This window comes from Megalobrama amblycephala, linkage group LG12 (genome assembly GCF_018812025.1).
Source record: "Megalobrama amblycephala isolate DHTTF-2021 linkage group LG12, ASM1881202v1, whole genome shotgun sequence".
Classification (NCBI taxonomy): Eukaryota; Metazoa; Chordata; class Actinopteri; order Cypriniformes; family Xenocyprididae; genus Megalobrama; species Megalobrama amblycephala.
In genome coordinates this window covers 28,494,416-28,509,982 of record NC_063055.1, presented here as the reverse complement: position 1 = coordinate 28,509,982, position 15,567 = coordinate 28,494,416, and the positions used below count along the sequence as shown (strand labels likewise).

The 15,567-nt window shown below is 36.0% G+C and overlaps 2 protein-coding genes across 3 annotated transcripts; both read right to left on the bottom strand.

The window, feature by feature from the left end:
- Positions 1–1,709: 1,709 nt before the first annotated feature.
- On the bottom strand, positions 1,710–5,680 carry LOC125280062 (phospholipase A2, minor isoenzyme-like). The gene is made up of 4 exons (XM_048210372.1): positions 5,609–5,680; positions 2,911–3,061; positions 2,421–2,554; positions 1,710–1,891 (listed from the first exon to the last, which is right to left on the bottom strand). Exons 1-4 carry the CDS (start codon positions 5,655–5,657, stop codon positions 1,770–1,772), a joined length of 456 nt encoding a protein of 151 aa, XP_048066329.1. The 5' UTR covers positions 5,658–5,680; the 3' UTR covers positions 1,710–1,769.
- Positions 5,681–6,202: 522 nt separating this feature from the next.
- Positions 6,203–14,965, bottom strand: LOC125280061 (phospholipase A2-like). 2 transcript variants are annotated; one of them, XM_048210370.1, is made up of 5 exons: positions 14,491–14,950; positions 13,462–13,514; positions 11,553–11,700; positions 11,318–11,451; positions 6,203–6,417 (listed from the first exon to the last, which is right to left on the bottom strand). In XM_048210370.1, the coding sequence occupies exons 2-5, from the start codon at positions 13,508–13,510 to the stop codon at positions 6,203–6,205; spliced, it is 546 nt and encodes a 181-aa protein (XP_048066327.1). In that variant the 5' UTR covers positions 13,511–13,514; positions 14,491–14,950. The 2 variants fall into 2 exon arrangements, with proteins under 2 accessions (XP_048066327.1, XP_048066328.1); XM_048210371.1 differs by lacking the exon at positions 6,203–6,417 and adding an exon at positions 10,578–11,027 and having other exon boundaries at positions 14,491–14,965.
- Between the last annotated feature and the right edge of the window lie 602 nt (positions 14,966–15,567).

The window sequence follows — 15,567 nt, the reverse complement described above, 5'->3', positions numbered from 1 at the left end:
ATTAACTTTAACTCTGCTTCAGTGTTACTTTAACACTATATAGAGAGGGACCATATGTTATCTGAGCAGAGTTGATTTAACCCTTTGAGCGGTACGGTCCCACATATGGGATTTTTATTTCTGTGCCCCTGGGCGTACGGTACCACATATGGGATTTCGAACGTTCAGCGACGTCACATAACTGCCAGATTCAAACTGTGCTTTCGCGCTCTGGCTGCGAGACGGACGCGCGCAGCTCTTGTCATATATCACAGCTATGCAGCGTTTTCAGCCACATAATGTTTCTTTTAAGGTTTCAGACATTTAAATATGCATAAGCACCATTAAAACAATACATTAAGAGTTTTATAAAATACACACTGATGTCCGACATCAGTGGAAGCAGCAATAACAAATATAATTTGCCGACATTTTATCAGACGCACATAATGGGCCTAAGTAACTATAAAGTTTACTCTATTATTCTTCCAGTTCACCAGCCACTTACTTGCATATATTTCGGGAGAAATTGATGAATTCACCTGCTGTAAATCCGACTGACAGGACTCTGTGAACTGCAGCGCAAACTAAGATGGCGGCGCCCATCTCGTAGTATAGATCAAGATAAAGATCATTTATAAAGGTTTTAAAACGACAAAGCACACTCACTTACATATATTTGAGAATCGGAATATCATATAGTTGATGACATGGTAAGCAATTTTGCGAATATTTTAAATATAAAAGGAAAAACTAAATAATAGCGATCCATCTGTCATACAGTGTTATTGTTGCTGCGTTCAGCGCTCGTGACACGCAAGACGCGTCGCCATGGAAACATTAAAGGCAAACGTTCTAAAATAACGGTCGCCTTTAAAAAACTCACTCTGGGGGGACAGTTAGAATATTTTAAACTCACGCTCGAAAGGGTTAACTCTGGGGATTTTGCTGTGTAGATGAGAAGATACATCTTGAATATGAAGTTTAATTCAAAAGTTCTCTTCAAATAGTATAAAACAGTTTACCAATGGGACAAGATTAATAAATGTTATCTAAGGAAATTTTGCTTCTCAAGTGAATTTAAGGATGTTTAGATGTTTTTATTAGAAAGACTGAAGAAATTATTTTTCAGTGTATGCTACATTATGTAACATATTATTATTTCAAAAATTAATGTGACAGTCAACTCGTATCCATGCAGGATTACACTATTTTTTATTTTTATTTTTGAGTGTTTAATTTAAAAAAGATTTTATTATGATTCTGTCAATAATGGCTTGTACTTAAAAATGTACTTAACTTGTAAAAGTAATTTTCTTAAATAGTATTTTTGACTTTGCTTCTCAAGTAAATTTTTATTTTTGAAATTTACTTGAGAAGCAAACGTAAGACTTGTTTTCAGAGAATTTATAATACAGTTTGTTTCTTCCCCTATCGGCAAATTGTTTTTAGTTTTTTTTAAGGATAAACCTCATAAAACAAGAATAACTGCCAATGGAAAGAAAATTAAACTTAATTCTTATGATCATATATCCTCTAAAAAAACAGTTCTTAATATATAAAACTTTAAATCTAACTTAGACATTTTTTTTCTGGAAAACAGACAAAAATATTAAGAAAATTATATTAAATATTTTTAATTGCATGAATGTTCACATACCATTAAATAATCTCTCTGCTACGAATTAAATATCAATTAGCATGAACACAAAATAAACTGTTACATGATACACCATTGCAAAGTTTAATGAGACTTTAAGGACAGTCTTAAAACTTTATCAAGTGTCAGGTCATTTGCAGTTTTGACTAGGATAGTGCTCGTGCTCTGGATTGTAACCCGCTTGTGCAAAGCATTCGGCTGCTTTTCTGTCACATTCACAGATGAACATCTCACAGGGGCGATTCTTGTCAGCTGCAAGAGACAAAAAACAAACAAACAAAAAAACAAACAGCAGTCTAACTATGTGCCACAATCCAGATGCAGTTCAGGTCTCAATTACAAGCAGCTTTCAGATAGAATTCTTTAGTAAATTTTGTCCTACTGATTCCTACAGTCTTTCCTACAGCAAACAGGAAACGTTCTCAGAACTTCCCGAGCGTTATGGCAAGGTTTTCTCAGAGTTATGAACAAACATTCTTCCAGTAACGTTAACAGAACATTTGTTCAAATTTATCTGGTCTTTAAAAAATAGATCTATACATCATTTTAAAACATTTTAGTTGGATGCCTGTCTAACATTTTTAAATACTTGTTTCAGAATGTTCAGAAAACATAATGTTTGTAAAGTGGAATGTTCCATTAACATCTGCATAACCAAGAAAAAAAATGTTTGTGAAACAATTAAAAAACAGAGAACATTCAGAAATAAAATGTTAATAACCTAATGGGAACGCTGGCAAAATGAACATATAGAACATATTTTTGTTATCTGGGGACTTACCATGACAGGTGACTTTCTTTGCCGGTTTGTCACATGAGAATGAATAGACTTCAGTGTAGGGGTTGTCTAAGATACCCCAGCAGTCATCTTGCTGCCATGAGTCTGAATAACACTGATCATGCACCTGACAGCACCTAGAGAGGAATAGATAGTGCAGTGGGCATGTTTATAAAGTTTGTCACCCTCACTTTTTGATTAATAATTATATTTTAAGAGATTTGTGTTATATGGAATCAGATCCTGATGGACAAAATCAAGTCCTTTTCTACAATAATTCTTGTTTGAGAAGCCGTTTCACTCGGATATACGTCACATTAGGGAAGAAAAGACAATCACAACTTCCATTTCATGCCGACTTTAATTTGTGCAACGTGTAGTTTTCTGAATTTATAGTCATAAAGTGTGCACTAAACTTTTCAGTCTGAGCTGGCCGAAGTGTGACAGACAAAACTGATTCAAGTGATTGATTCCAGTGTCTCTGTAATCTGACCTGTCCAGTTCATCCACCGGGGTACCTGAGCCTCCCTTGCCGCAGTAGCATCCGTAGTCTGCATAATCCAGTAAAGGCCAGCTATTAGGGATGGTACAGAGGATCATGGACCTGAACTGCCACAGCGCACGGTAGTCTAGAGTTGCCAGCACTGTTAAACAGTGATAGTTTATTAGTGCTTCAAACTAATTAGCATCAAAATAGTATGTAAATAACAGACTATAATGCTTAATCATCAACTGTTATATACATACTAAACTGTCTAACAAAGGCAAAAATGCTTTTAAATTTTAGTCTTTTCATACCAAACTATCATATGGCTTCAGAATAGATGAACCATAAACTTTGTTTTATGGTATATTAATGGTTCTTTTGCATCCTTTCAATGGATTCAACATCTCTAGTCGAGGGTAAATTTTCATAAATTATTTAAAAACATAAAAAGCAAAACAAAGCTGATCCGCATTCTTTGTTCTTCATTTTCTAGAAGTAGAGTTAAAAAAATATTGCTATATTTTTGTTTAGTTAATTAAGAGAAGGTACACCACCATCTTGCTCCGTCGTGTGACTTGAATGCTCCTCACATTGTAATTATGACTTATAATTCATAAATACGAACTTCCCAAGAGAACTTGAATGAACCAAAAGAATGTCAAACATGTTTAGAATGACATGAGAGTGAGCAAATGTTCATCTTTGGGTGAACTGTCCCTTTAAAGGGATATCTGATACCATTTATAGTACAGACTTCATTAATCAATAGACCAATTTGGTGTTTGCAAACAGCGATGACGTTTTTTATGGGCGGAGCCTACCTGGTTGCAGAAAATGACAGTTGAGCAGTAGCAGTCTATGGAAGGCACGAAATAAAAGAATAAAAAAAAAGTTAATTTCGAGTTTATATCTCACAATTCTGACTTTTATTTCTCGCAAACCTGAGTTTATATCTCACATTTCTTACAAAGAAAAACAGAATTGTGAGATATGCTCGTTATCCTGTAACTCGTTACACTCGTTTTCTGAATTGCAATTTATCCCGCAATTCTGACTTTTTTCCCCTCAGAATTGTGAAATAAACTCACAATTGCGAGTTATAATGGCCGAACTGGGAGTCATAAACACGCAAATGCAAGAAAAAAAGTCAGAATTGTGAAATAAAAATTTTATAGACTATGTTTAAAAGTTATCTATGTAAAATGTTATAGGTTTAAATATTATTTCATGCTGTAACTGCTATGTATGTATGTCCTCTGAACTGCATATGTGAATATTGTAATAATATGTAGACTTACTGTTTACATCAAATTCCTGCTTTAATAGTAGACTAATCCTTGCAGGTGTCATCAGTGCAGTCTGTGAAACGTCTCCATTTAGCTTCAAAGGACGTTTTCAACGATGGTTTTCTTTAAAAATGAAGACTATATTTTTTTGCATTCCGATTCCAACATCCAGAGGCACAACAAAACGTTTTTCTCTTATTCTGTGGATTTTGCACATTTTCCTCCAATTGCTACCGCTATTTTTCTGCAACCACTATGCGCGCGCAGCTGCAAGTGACGTAATTGTGACGTCTGCTCTAAAGAGGTCTATAGAAGCACCATATAGCATAAATTTATCATCAAAATAAATAAAACTGTATCTTTCATCCACCACCTGTCTTACAAAATATTTATAGCAATTTCATATGTTTTGTTTCTGCTTTACATCCAGTGATCCGTTTCATGGTAAAATTGTAGAGGGAGTGTCAGATGGTCAGATGTAACACGCTAACTTAACCAATTAGTTTCTTAACCAGTTATTTTCTCAAATATTTTAAAATAATTATTTTTAAGAAATAATTTCATTACCACATAAAAAAAATTAAATCAGTGTCCATGTTTTTTTGTCAGTATTACAATCCACTCTTGTAGTGAGAGCATTCTTTTTATTTGACATTAACCTCAGGGTGTTATAAGTTTTAGTTTTCAAAAGAACTTCATCTTCAATTTATATATTATAGAAAAAAGTTAAGACAAGAAAAAAGAAAGAAAATAAAATATAAAAAAAAGACTTACAGATTATACAATTATACAGACATTGAACCAAATGTTTCACTCCATGATCTTTTCAACACACCCAGTTTTCTGGGTTGGCTTTAGGTCTTGTATAAAGCGATACTCCACCCCAAATTGAAACTTGTCATCATTTACTCAACCTTGTGTGGTTCCAAACCTGTATGCATTTCTTTCTTCTGTTCATGGAACATAAAAGATAATATTTCAAAGAACCTACAAACCAATCAACATTGACTTCCATTGTATGGACAAAACAACAGCAACAAAACCAAATCAAAACACTGAGACATTTATCAAAATATCTACTTTTATGTTCCACAGATGAAAGAAATGCATACAGTTTTGGGACAGCATGAGGGTGAGTAAACAATGACAGACTTTTGGGGTGGACTAGCCCTTTAAGTTTTACAGTATTCTCATAAAATATATTTTATCTAATACATGAAGGCAAGAGGTCTTTAGTGTCATTTTTTGACTGACTAATTAGTAAATGCCATTTTTCAAATTATTTTAAATATCTATATTTAATCATCTCATATATCTATATTAAATGTTTTCCTTGCATACATAATAGGTGAAATTATTAAATAAAATATGCTCCTGTACAGTAGATGAATAATAAATCCAATTTTAAGTATACTCACAGGTGGGCAGACTCACACTCAGGACCACGAGAGACAGAAAGGTGTTCATGGTGAAGACCAGATGAACAGGTGTTTGAAGATGATTATTTATAGAATCTATATAACCTTGATGGGAGGGGCTCACTGATAAGCCAACTCATGTGAAATATGTTAACATGTGAAATATGTTACAGTATGTGCATGTGCACACACCCTTTTTTAAAAGGCTTATAAATCATACAGAACAAGTTTTTTGAGAAAGTAAAAATGTGCACAGTTTCCTGTGATGGGTAGGTTTAGGTGTAGGGTTGGTGTAGGGCGACAGAAAATACAGTTTGTACAGTATAAAAACCATTACGCCTATGGAAAGTCCCCACAACTCACAAAAACAAACGTGTGTGTGAATACGTTTTGCTCTTTGGGAACATGAACATGTGTTGGCAATTTGCACAGCTGGTACAAGAATTCAGTTATCTGAAAAAGGATGAGAATTTCGTGAGATGGCCTGGCAAAGTTGCAAACATGCAAAAGTACATGCAAAACAGCTGTCAGCACACAAAAGGTTTCTTGACCAAAATTACAAATAACAATAATAATGTTCGGTGCATGCACATTTCACTGATTGCAGGGTATTTTATTGCTGTAACATATTGTGAGAGTGACCGTGAATGCAACAAGAGTGATGATAAAGCTGCTGATCTCTCTGGATGCTGAACTGCAAACACTTGAGGGCAGATGATTATTGGAGGCGTTATAGGGGGATTGAGCGAAACACTCCGCTGCAGCCTTGTCACACTGGCAGATAAACATATCACAGTCATCATTACTGGCTGAAAGAGAGAAAGAGAGAGGCAGCCATTATGAAAAAGAAGTGTGCTCAATTGTATCAAATGCGCACTTGTACATCAAATCTTAAAAGTATATTTGCAGGTAATACAATAATGAAATAAAAGGTCACTTAAGAGAGTAAACTTCCATGGATATATTTCTCATGCTTAAGTACACTGAAAAAGTGCTCTTTGTAATAATGTGAGATGAAAAGTTTTACCTTAAAGTACATTTTAATTCATTCTGTTTTAATGATCTTTCGCTGTGCTTTAAATAAGTACACGTATTTTGAAGTGTTGACTAAAGCACATAAGTACTTGCTTATAAATTAACCGTAGTGTGTTATTCAATATTACATTTAAAGTTAACATGTTTACTGCAATTTATTATTTACAATTAACTGCAACTTCATTACAAATGTGTAATTACAAATATATTTAAATACACGACATGCAAGTTGTAATAGAAATGATATTAAAGTAAATTTTTGTTTCAGTACATTGGACATTGCACTTTAACCATATTTCAAAGACAACAGTGTCATGGAATAGAAGACGATTCTTTGTTTCGGTGGGAGATGAGAGAACACTGGATCACTAGGGAAGACTAATAACAGAAAACTGTAGAGTGAAGAAAGGATTGCACAGGTAAGTTTCACAAATTAGGGAGTCAGGTTAGGAGTTCTTGGTAGGAACGACGAGACCAGACAAATGGTGAACTGACTGGTGAGCTTAAATAGAAAGGTGCTGATGAGGGTAATCGCAGACAGGTGTGGTGATTTTGGAGTGTGAGCAGGTGTGAGCCAGGAGGGATTCTGGGAAATGGAAATGTAGTGTGCTAAGGTGACTGGACAGGTGAATGGAGATCATGAAAGTACTCCCTCCCTACTGGAAGGTGCGACCTTGCGCAAAACAGAATCCAGCCAGGGTTGGAGGGTGCATTTCCTGGAGCTGTGTCAGGTGACAGGCAGGTGAATAGGGATATACGGGCAGGTCAGGGAACCTCCAGAATGGCACCAGCAACCTTGTAAAACCAGGAAGGTGTCGGCAGCTCAGGGGACTATGGCGGTGCAGATAACTCAGGGGACCATGGCAGTAAAGGTAGCTTGGGGATCATGGTGGCCCCCATGGCCGCATCCTGAGAACTTGGGACACAGGAGATCATGGCGCCCTCAGTAGCCAAATCAAGGGAACTTTGAGCACAGGAACAGCTTCGGCCTCTGTGACAGTGATGAAGGGTTCTTGATCGGTCTCTGCAACAATGGTGAGGTGAATTTGACCGGCCTTTGGCAATGATGAAGGGATCTTGATCAACCTCTGTGGCTGTGGCGTGAGCTACATCAGTGCAAATTGAAAACTCAGGGACGACCTCTGGGCAAACAAGATACTTGGAAAAGACCTAGGTGATCAAATCTAAACAGACAGGAAACTCGGGGACGATCTCAGTGGTTGCATCGGGGCAGACAGAAAATTTGGGGATGACCTTCTTGGATGTATCTGGGCAAACAGAAAACTTGGGAACGACCCTCTTAGTCGCATCTGGGCATAGAGGGAATTCAGAAACGAACTCCATGGTCACATCTTGACAGACAGAAGTCTTTGAAACGACCTTCATGGTCAGGAAGAACAATCATTGGAAGAGGGGTCTCTGAATCCTCTGGGCTTGGAAATATCTGGCTGGGTTCTGGCATGATGGCCATGTTGGCTGAGGATTCTGACAGGATCACTGGACTCTGGTCTGGGGCTGGAGCCATCACTGGACTGTACTCAGGAGTGGACTCTTGGTCTGGGAGGAATTCTCATATGGACTGGAGGTAAATTTAGAGGTAACTCACAGGTGTGAGTGTGCTTTGAGACTGATTCAGGGGTTAGAGTGGGCTCCAATGTAGATTCAGGGGTTAGAGTGGACTCTGATGCAGACTGTGGGGCCAGAACGGGCTCGATACAGAACTCTGAGACTGGAGCAGACTTATTACTGGATTCTAGGGCTGGAATAGACTAGTTACTGAATTCTGGGACTGTGACTGAAATCTGTGATGAGGCTGAACTCAGGGACTGGAGCCAACTCTGTACTGTGCTCAGGGGCTGGAGCCATCACAAGACTAAGGTCAGGGGCTGGAGCCAACACTGGGCTGTGTTCAGGGGCTGGAGCAGACACTGGGTTGTTGTCAGGAATGGGAACAAACACTGGGCTGTGGTCAGGGGCTGGACTTGCAGAGGGCCGTTTCTTTTTCCCCTGCCTTCTCCTTTGAGCTGAGGTTAAATGAGGCGCTGAGACTTTAGTAGTCCTTGGACTTTGCTCCAACTCTGGAGCAGGCTCATGGGTTGAAGTATATTCTGGATCTGGAATGGACTTATAACTGAACATTGGGGCTGGAGCAGACTTGGGACTGAACTCTGAGGCTGGAACTGGCTTATGACTGGACTCTGGGGCTGAAGCGGACTCTGGAGAGCATTCTGGAACTGTCTCTTGGCTGAATCCTGGAGTGGATGAGATGGTCCTGATGTTTAGAGATGTGGAGGATTTGGTTGCAGGTTTGGGGTGAGTTGGAGAGCCCAAACACTTACAGGATGGGACTGGATGAGGGTTGAATTGTCCTCTTTAACTTCTTCAACCAAGGAATCAGTACCATTTAGCCAGAGGATGAAATTAATGGATTAATGGATGCACAGCATAAATGAGTACACCCCCTCTGAAACTTCTGAAAGTCAGAGAATAAATCTTTAGAGATATAATTTCCAGCAAGTCTGCTTAATCAATTACCAAAGAAGCATGTCAAAATTATTCAGGAAAATAAGATTTTCTTATCAAGGTGATAAAATGTTGTGTAGCAAAAATGAGTACACCCCCCTAAAAGTTACTAAATAAAACAAAATAAAAATTTTCTGGTGTTTGTTTAAGGCAATGTTTGATCAACAGGTAAGTATGTTGAACCAAAACATTTAAAGAGAAGTCATTTCTTGACAATTAAAAGTGTTATATAGCCCACTGAATCATTCTCAGACTTAATGCTGACAACAATGGCACCACTTGGGAGAGAACTGCAGGAGACTTATTTCTTAGCACAAAAGAGGACAGTGGTACAAGAGGATTACCAATTCATTGTTTTAATTGTGAAAAATTGCAAAGGTAACACAGAAATTCAAAAACAATGGACTTGTGACAAAGCCCCTGAATTAATCAGGCCTTCATTTTAAGCTTTCATTGAGTGAATTTTTGCTAGACAAAGAGCAGGAGAAATACCAAGCGAGTGTCTCAGAGCCAGCAAAAGCTATGAAAAGAGTGACTGTTTATCTCACAGAGTAAGATGCAGCCTGCAGAAATGACATGCATGGTTGTTGTTCTCACTGGAACTACCTACTGTAGCCAAAGCACAATAAAGTCAGTTAGCCATTTCCAAAGCCCATATTTACAAAATATAGATTCTGGGAATCAATACTCTGGTCTCATGAGACCAAATCAATCATTTCAATCATTTGGAACAGCATCCAAATGTTATGGTGTTGCTAGAGGAGGAGTACAGTGAGAAGTGCCTGGTTCCCACAGTAAAGTTCAGTGGTAGTAAAGCTCTTATATAGGGATGTATGAGTGCTGAAGGTGTGAGGGAGTTGTGCTTTATCAATGCTGTCATGAATCAATCTTAACACTCTTAAGCGCCTGTGGGGGATTCTGTAGAGATGAGTTAAGCAAAACTCCCCATTAAAAATCAGGGCATTTAAGGAGCTCATCATCCAGGAGTTAAACAGGACAGATGTGACAATTTGTCATGAACTTGTACACTCTGTGCCAAGAATGGTCAGAGCAGTATATTCAAAATTATGGAGGGCATAAGTGCTAGAATATTATACATTTGTTGAATTAAATCTAGGGTGTACTCATTTCTGCAATCCTTAATTTAAACAAAACTGGCTAATTTACTGGCTATTTTATGGCTATTAATAGCATATATTTCTCAGTTTTTATTATGTATTTGATTAATACAGTTTAGTTTTGCCATCTTTCCATTAATTGTATTAGTGATCATAAAGAAAATACATATTTTGTATTTGTTCAGAGGGGGTGTACTCATTTATGCTATGCACTGTATAATAGTATCTCAACGAAATAACACTTTCATACTTATCTATTGTCTACTATTAGTTAATGATATCACACAACCTCAGCCTTATATTTTAGTCAGGTTGTAAATGTGAACATATACAACAGTTAGTTCTGGGGTTTTCCATGGTTTATATCATCATTCGTTTGTCTGTTTTTATTCCAAAGAGATTGATAGCCTGTGTATTAGTGGTAGGGATTTTCATTGAGTCTTTCTGCATTTATATGTTAGGCCAGTATGTGTACTATTATTATGAGTGAGCCAATGAATCAACTGATTCGTTCAACAATGCTGATTTATTCAGGAACTTGTAAGTCATTCACTCAAACAATTTGTTCAACAACGTTGGTTCATTCAGGAACTAAAATTAAAATGGACAATTCTTGTTTTTGGATGGAATATTGCAGCATTATTATAAATTATTTATCAGTGCATATCATTATTTTTTAAATTTCACTTCTCCTCCCTCTTGCAGCGACATCTCTTCTCTTCTCTGATGAAGGGTGGGGCAACCTGTCACTCACATGAGATCACAACAATGGCAAACCATAATGATTCAATCAGTTACTGATGGACAAAATCCTACATTTTTATCTTGTTAGAGAAGCTGTTTCATTTGGATACATGTCACAATAGAGAAGAAAACACTATAAATAGGCCTAAAAGTTCGTGCAATATAGATTATAATGATACATATTTCTTGTGACCCTAAATAAGACAAGCAGGTTTGAAAATGGTTGTCTCTTTTGGCCTTTTAGGAATCACTGATATGGGATGGAATCCTGGGATTTATTTTCACTCACCCAGACATGTGATTGTTCTGGTAATCTTATCACACTGGTAGTCATATGTGTTTGTGTAGGGACTGTCAAACAATGACGTGCAGGACTGAAGAATCTTTGCCTTGGCATAGCAGTCATCATGGGTAAAACAACACCTACCAGGTCATTATAGAGGGAACATTATTATTACAAAAAATAATTAAAAATAAGCACCATTAAAATACTGTAACACATTCCCACAATAAAATCAACTCACCGGTCGAGCTGGTCAACTGGCGACCCTTGACCACCAAAACCACAAAAGCAGCCATAGTCTGCAAAGTCCAGCACTGGTGAACTGTTCGGTATTGTGCACTCGATCATGTCCTCAAATTGCAACAAGTTTTTTATACTGTACAGATGCACTACAGAGAAGATAATACTGTTAGAGTGCTAAATTATGTGAAGGTCACAGTACAGGAAAACATATTACAAATGAAAAGGGTGACAAAAAAGGATAGTTTTACCGAACACACAAACTGTAATTAAGCATAATGCTGATTACAATTGTACCTAATAATAGTCAAATTATTATTTTTAAATCAAACTTTATTTTACTTTATTTTTGGAATTCACCTGACTTTCAAAATCCAACAGCAGGTAATATACATGATTTAACAAGATTTATCTCAATTTAGACATGCTTTTTTTTTAAAAAAACAAAACAAAACAAAGTAATAAAACAAAGCAACTGGAATACATTGATTGTTAGAATTTGTAGCAAGATTTTTTTATATATGTAAATAATTATATATATATATATATATATATATATATATATATATATATATAATTATATATATATATATATATATATATATATATATATATATATATATATATATAGAATATATATATCCACTTTCAAATAGCATTTTCTTGATAATTTACTCACTCCCATGTCATCCAAGATGTTCATGTCCTATTTCTTCAGTCGAAAAGAAATTAAGGTTTTTGATGAAAACTGTAATGAATGGTCATTCAGGCAGGGATCCATTTGCATGCTTTATTAGACAATAGCGTGGTCGTACAGGCAGGGTAAATCAGGAGCAGACAGGTATAACACAGGGCAGGCAGAATCGTAAACTGGGACAGGCTAAGGTCAGGACTGGCAGATAACACTCGCAGAACAGGAGACAATGCACAGGTCAGAGACAGGCAGCAAAGGTTTGTAAACGGTAAACAGCAGGATCAACAAGGGGAATCAGTCAGACAGACAGATAGATAGATAGATAGATAGATAGATAGACAGATAGGTAGGTAGGTAGGTAGGTAGATAGATAGATAGATAGATAGATAGATAGATAGATAGATAGATAGATAGATAGATAGATAGATAACGCTCAGAATTGTACACCACGGCAATACAAGACTTTGCGTCTGGGTGGCGTAATGGTGAGTCCTTTATAGTCCAGTAGATGAGTTGCAGCTGGCGGATAATTAGTCCAAGGCAGAGGATTATGGGAAATGTAGTGTGTAAATGTTAGTACTCAGGTTAGGGCTCCCTCCGATGGCCAGAGGAGGGAGTCACGGAGTTCGCCTCTGTGACAAAAACATTCCAAAACCGCATTTTTGTAAGCTTTTTGAAGAATACGAAAATGCGGTTTTAGCGTAAACACTTGGAAGGCGATCATTTGTTTATATAAAGCATATACATTTACATTTTTTCGAAAATGACGTTTCGCTAGATACCCTTATTCCTCGTCTGGTATTGTTCAAAGCCCTTTGAAGCTGCACTGAAACTGTAATTTTGACCTTCAACCGTTTGGAGTCCATTGAAGTCCACTATAAGGAGAATAATCCTGGAATGTTTTCATCAAAAACCTTAATTTCTTTTCGACTGAAGAAAGAAGGACATGAACATCTTGGATGACATGGGGGTGAGTAAATTATCAGGAAAATTTTCTTTGAAAGTGAACTAATCCTTTGATGCTATTTCTATGCAAGATTAAAAAAAAAAAACCTCTTGGATTTCATCAAAAATATCTTAATTTGTGTTCTGAAGATGAACAAAGGTTTTATGGGTGTGGAATGACATAAGGGTGAGTAATTAATGACAGGAATTTCATTTTGGGGAGAATTAACCCTTTAGTGTCAGAGCTAATAAAATTATTAACAATACTTACATGTTGGTAGAGAGACAGTAAGAATCAGAAGTGTGAGAAGAACATCCATAACACTGCGAGACAGAAGCAAAGTGATGGAAAATTTCATATGGTCAGATTCTGTCATTCTCTTGTTTCACACTGAATATTAGCTTACAGTATTATAAATTATATTGTACATACTATATTATTGCAAATCTATTGCTATTGTTTTCTCCTGAGATTTCACACAGATTATAATTTTTTAGCAACTCTATGGAGCTCAAGACCAGGAGCTCAATTTGCAGAAAAATCATGGGGATCAATTCAGAGAATCCACATACCGCATGTCTCATTTTTAAAAAATGTTACATGAAAGTCTCTTTTCAGAAGATTTCTTGCACTTATGAAACATTTTTCTGAACTCCACACCTCTTACAACCTTCTGTGTCAGATGGCACTTCTGTGCTGTATGTTGTTTTTATTTCTCACACTTCATTCTGTATAAGTGTCCTCTGAATGAATGAAATGTTATTAAAAGCATGCAGGAGAATGGAGGCTGCTTGGGTGTGATGCCCTATGGCTTCACATGTAAACTAAAACACACCTTTCTCTTGAGGCTATAAAAACACTATTACATGAACAACTCTCATGAGGCAAACTACTCATGCTATATGATGAAAAACACATTTAGACAGGAGCATGAATATTTAAACAAATAAATACTGCTACTCCATTTACTTTATGTTTTATCTACGTTCTATCTACTATATTTATCTGTTATATAATCAAAATCTAGCCATATTGAAAGCAAGATGGTATTTCAGTTCTGGAAAGGATAAAATTCCTTTTTTAGTCACATAATACCAGAGCCTGCTTAATTTTAATCATTACAAATGACTGAAATGTGGCCTAATATTTATGATCCTAGTCTACACAGAGTGCATGACTTTTAAATAACAGCATAAATGCAAAAGACATTTTATTTATGTGACACACATACAATGCATACCCTTCACTTTATCACTGTGATGTTAAAGTCAATATAAAACAATGATTATTTCATCTTACCTTAATAAACACTATACAGGGCTTTCTCTAAACGATTTAAGAAATAACCACTGTAGTTTTCCAGTGTAGAACAGGTTTAAAGTGCTATGCCAAGCACAATGACTTGCACCAAATCACTGTCTCTTCTCTAATTAACAGCCTTCCTTTTATAGACAGGATTTCTTTTTACTCTTTTACATGTGAGCAGCTTGTTATTACAACCAACCAGTCTATCAACTAGTTTGGTGCAGTACATACTTTGCATTCTTCATTAAATATGTCTGTTATGCATGAGAAAAATTGCATTGATTGAACATTAGATCTCAAAGTAAGAAAGATTAAAAAAAGTGGTTGCTAAATTTATCAGCAAATTTGGAGCAAGTCCTTTCAGTAACAGGTGGTATTTTTCTTTCTCTGCCCATGTGTTCCACTTTTGATATTAAAAGAAGGTTACACTGAAGCACAGTGCAGCTCTACTATAGCAGCTGTTAAACTGAGTTTTTAAATGAATTCATAATGTACACTGTTAAAAATTATGGTAACACTTTATTTTAGGGTCTTTTAACTAGTTGCTTAATAGCATACATATTACTATAATATTGGTTCTTTATTAGTACTTATTAAGCACATATTAATGGCTTTTTCTACATGACCTTATTCTACATTCTTAATCCTACCCAATACCTAAACTTAACAACTAACTTACTATTAATAAGCAGTAAATTAAGAGTTTATTGAGGGAAAAGTCATAGTTAATAGTTTATATGTGTTCCCTATACTAAAGTGTTACCAAAATTATCTTAATTTTAACTGTAAAAAAAAAATGTAAAAATGCTATGGTAAAAATGTGTTAATTGGTATTTTACTATATACAGTGAAAACTGTAATACAACCCCAATTCCAGAAATGTTGGGACATTTTTTTTAATTTTTATTTGAATAAAATGAAAACTAAAAGACTTTCAAATCACATGAGCCAATATTTTAATCACAATAGAACATAGATAACATAACAAATGTGTAAACTGAGAAATTTTACACTTGTATCCACTAAATGAGCTCATTTCAAATTTGATGCCTGCTACAGGTCTCAAAAAAG

Bases quoted from the DNA above. Each gene is read 5' to 3' on its own strand.
- LOC125280062 (XM_048210372.1), bottom strand. From the start codon at position 5,657: ATGAACACCTTTCTGTCTCTCGTGGTCCTGAGTGTGAGTCTGCCCACC. The intron at 2,555-2,910 runs GTCAGATTACAG...ATTCCTCTCTAG, and splicing joins CCGGTGGATGAACTGGACAG to GTGCTGTCAGGTGCATGATC. The intron at 1,892-2,420 runs GTAAGTCCCCAG...TGTCTCTTGCAG, and splicing joins AAAGAAAGTCACCTGTCATG to CTGACAAGAATCGCCCCTGT.
- LOC125280061 (XM_048210370.1), bottom strand. From the start codon at position 13,510: ATGGATGTTCTTCTCACACTTCTGATTCTTACTGTCTCTCTACCAACA. The intron at 11,452-11,552 runs GTGAGTTGATTT...ATGACCTGGTAG, and splicing joins CCAGTTGACCAGCTCGACCG to GTGTTGTTTTACCCATGATG. The intron at 6,418-11,317 runs GTGAGTGAAAAT...TCTCTCTTTCAG, and splicing joins CAGAACAATCACATGTCTGG to CCAGTAATGATGACTGTGAT.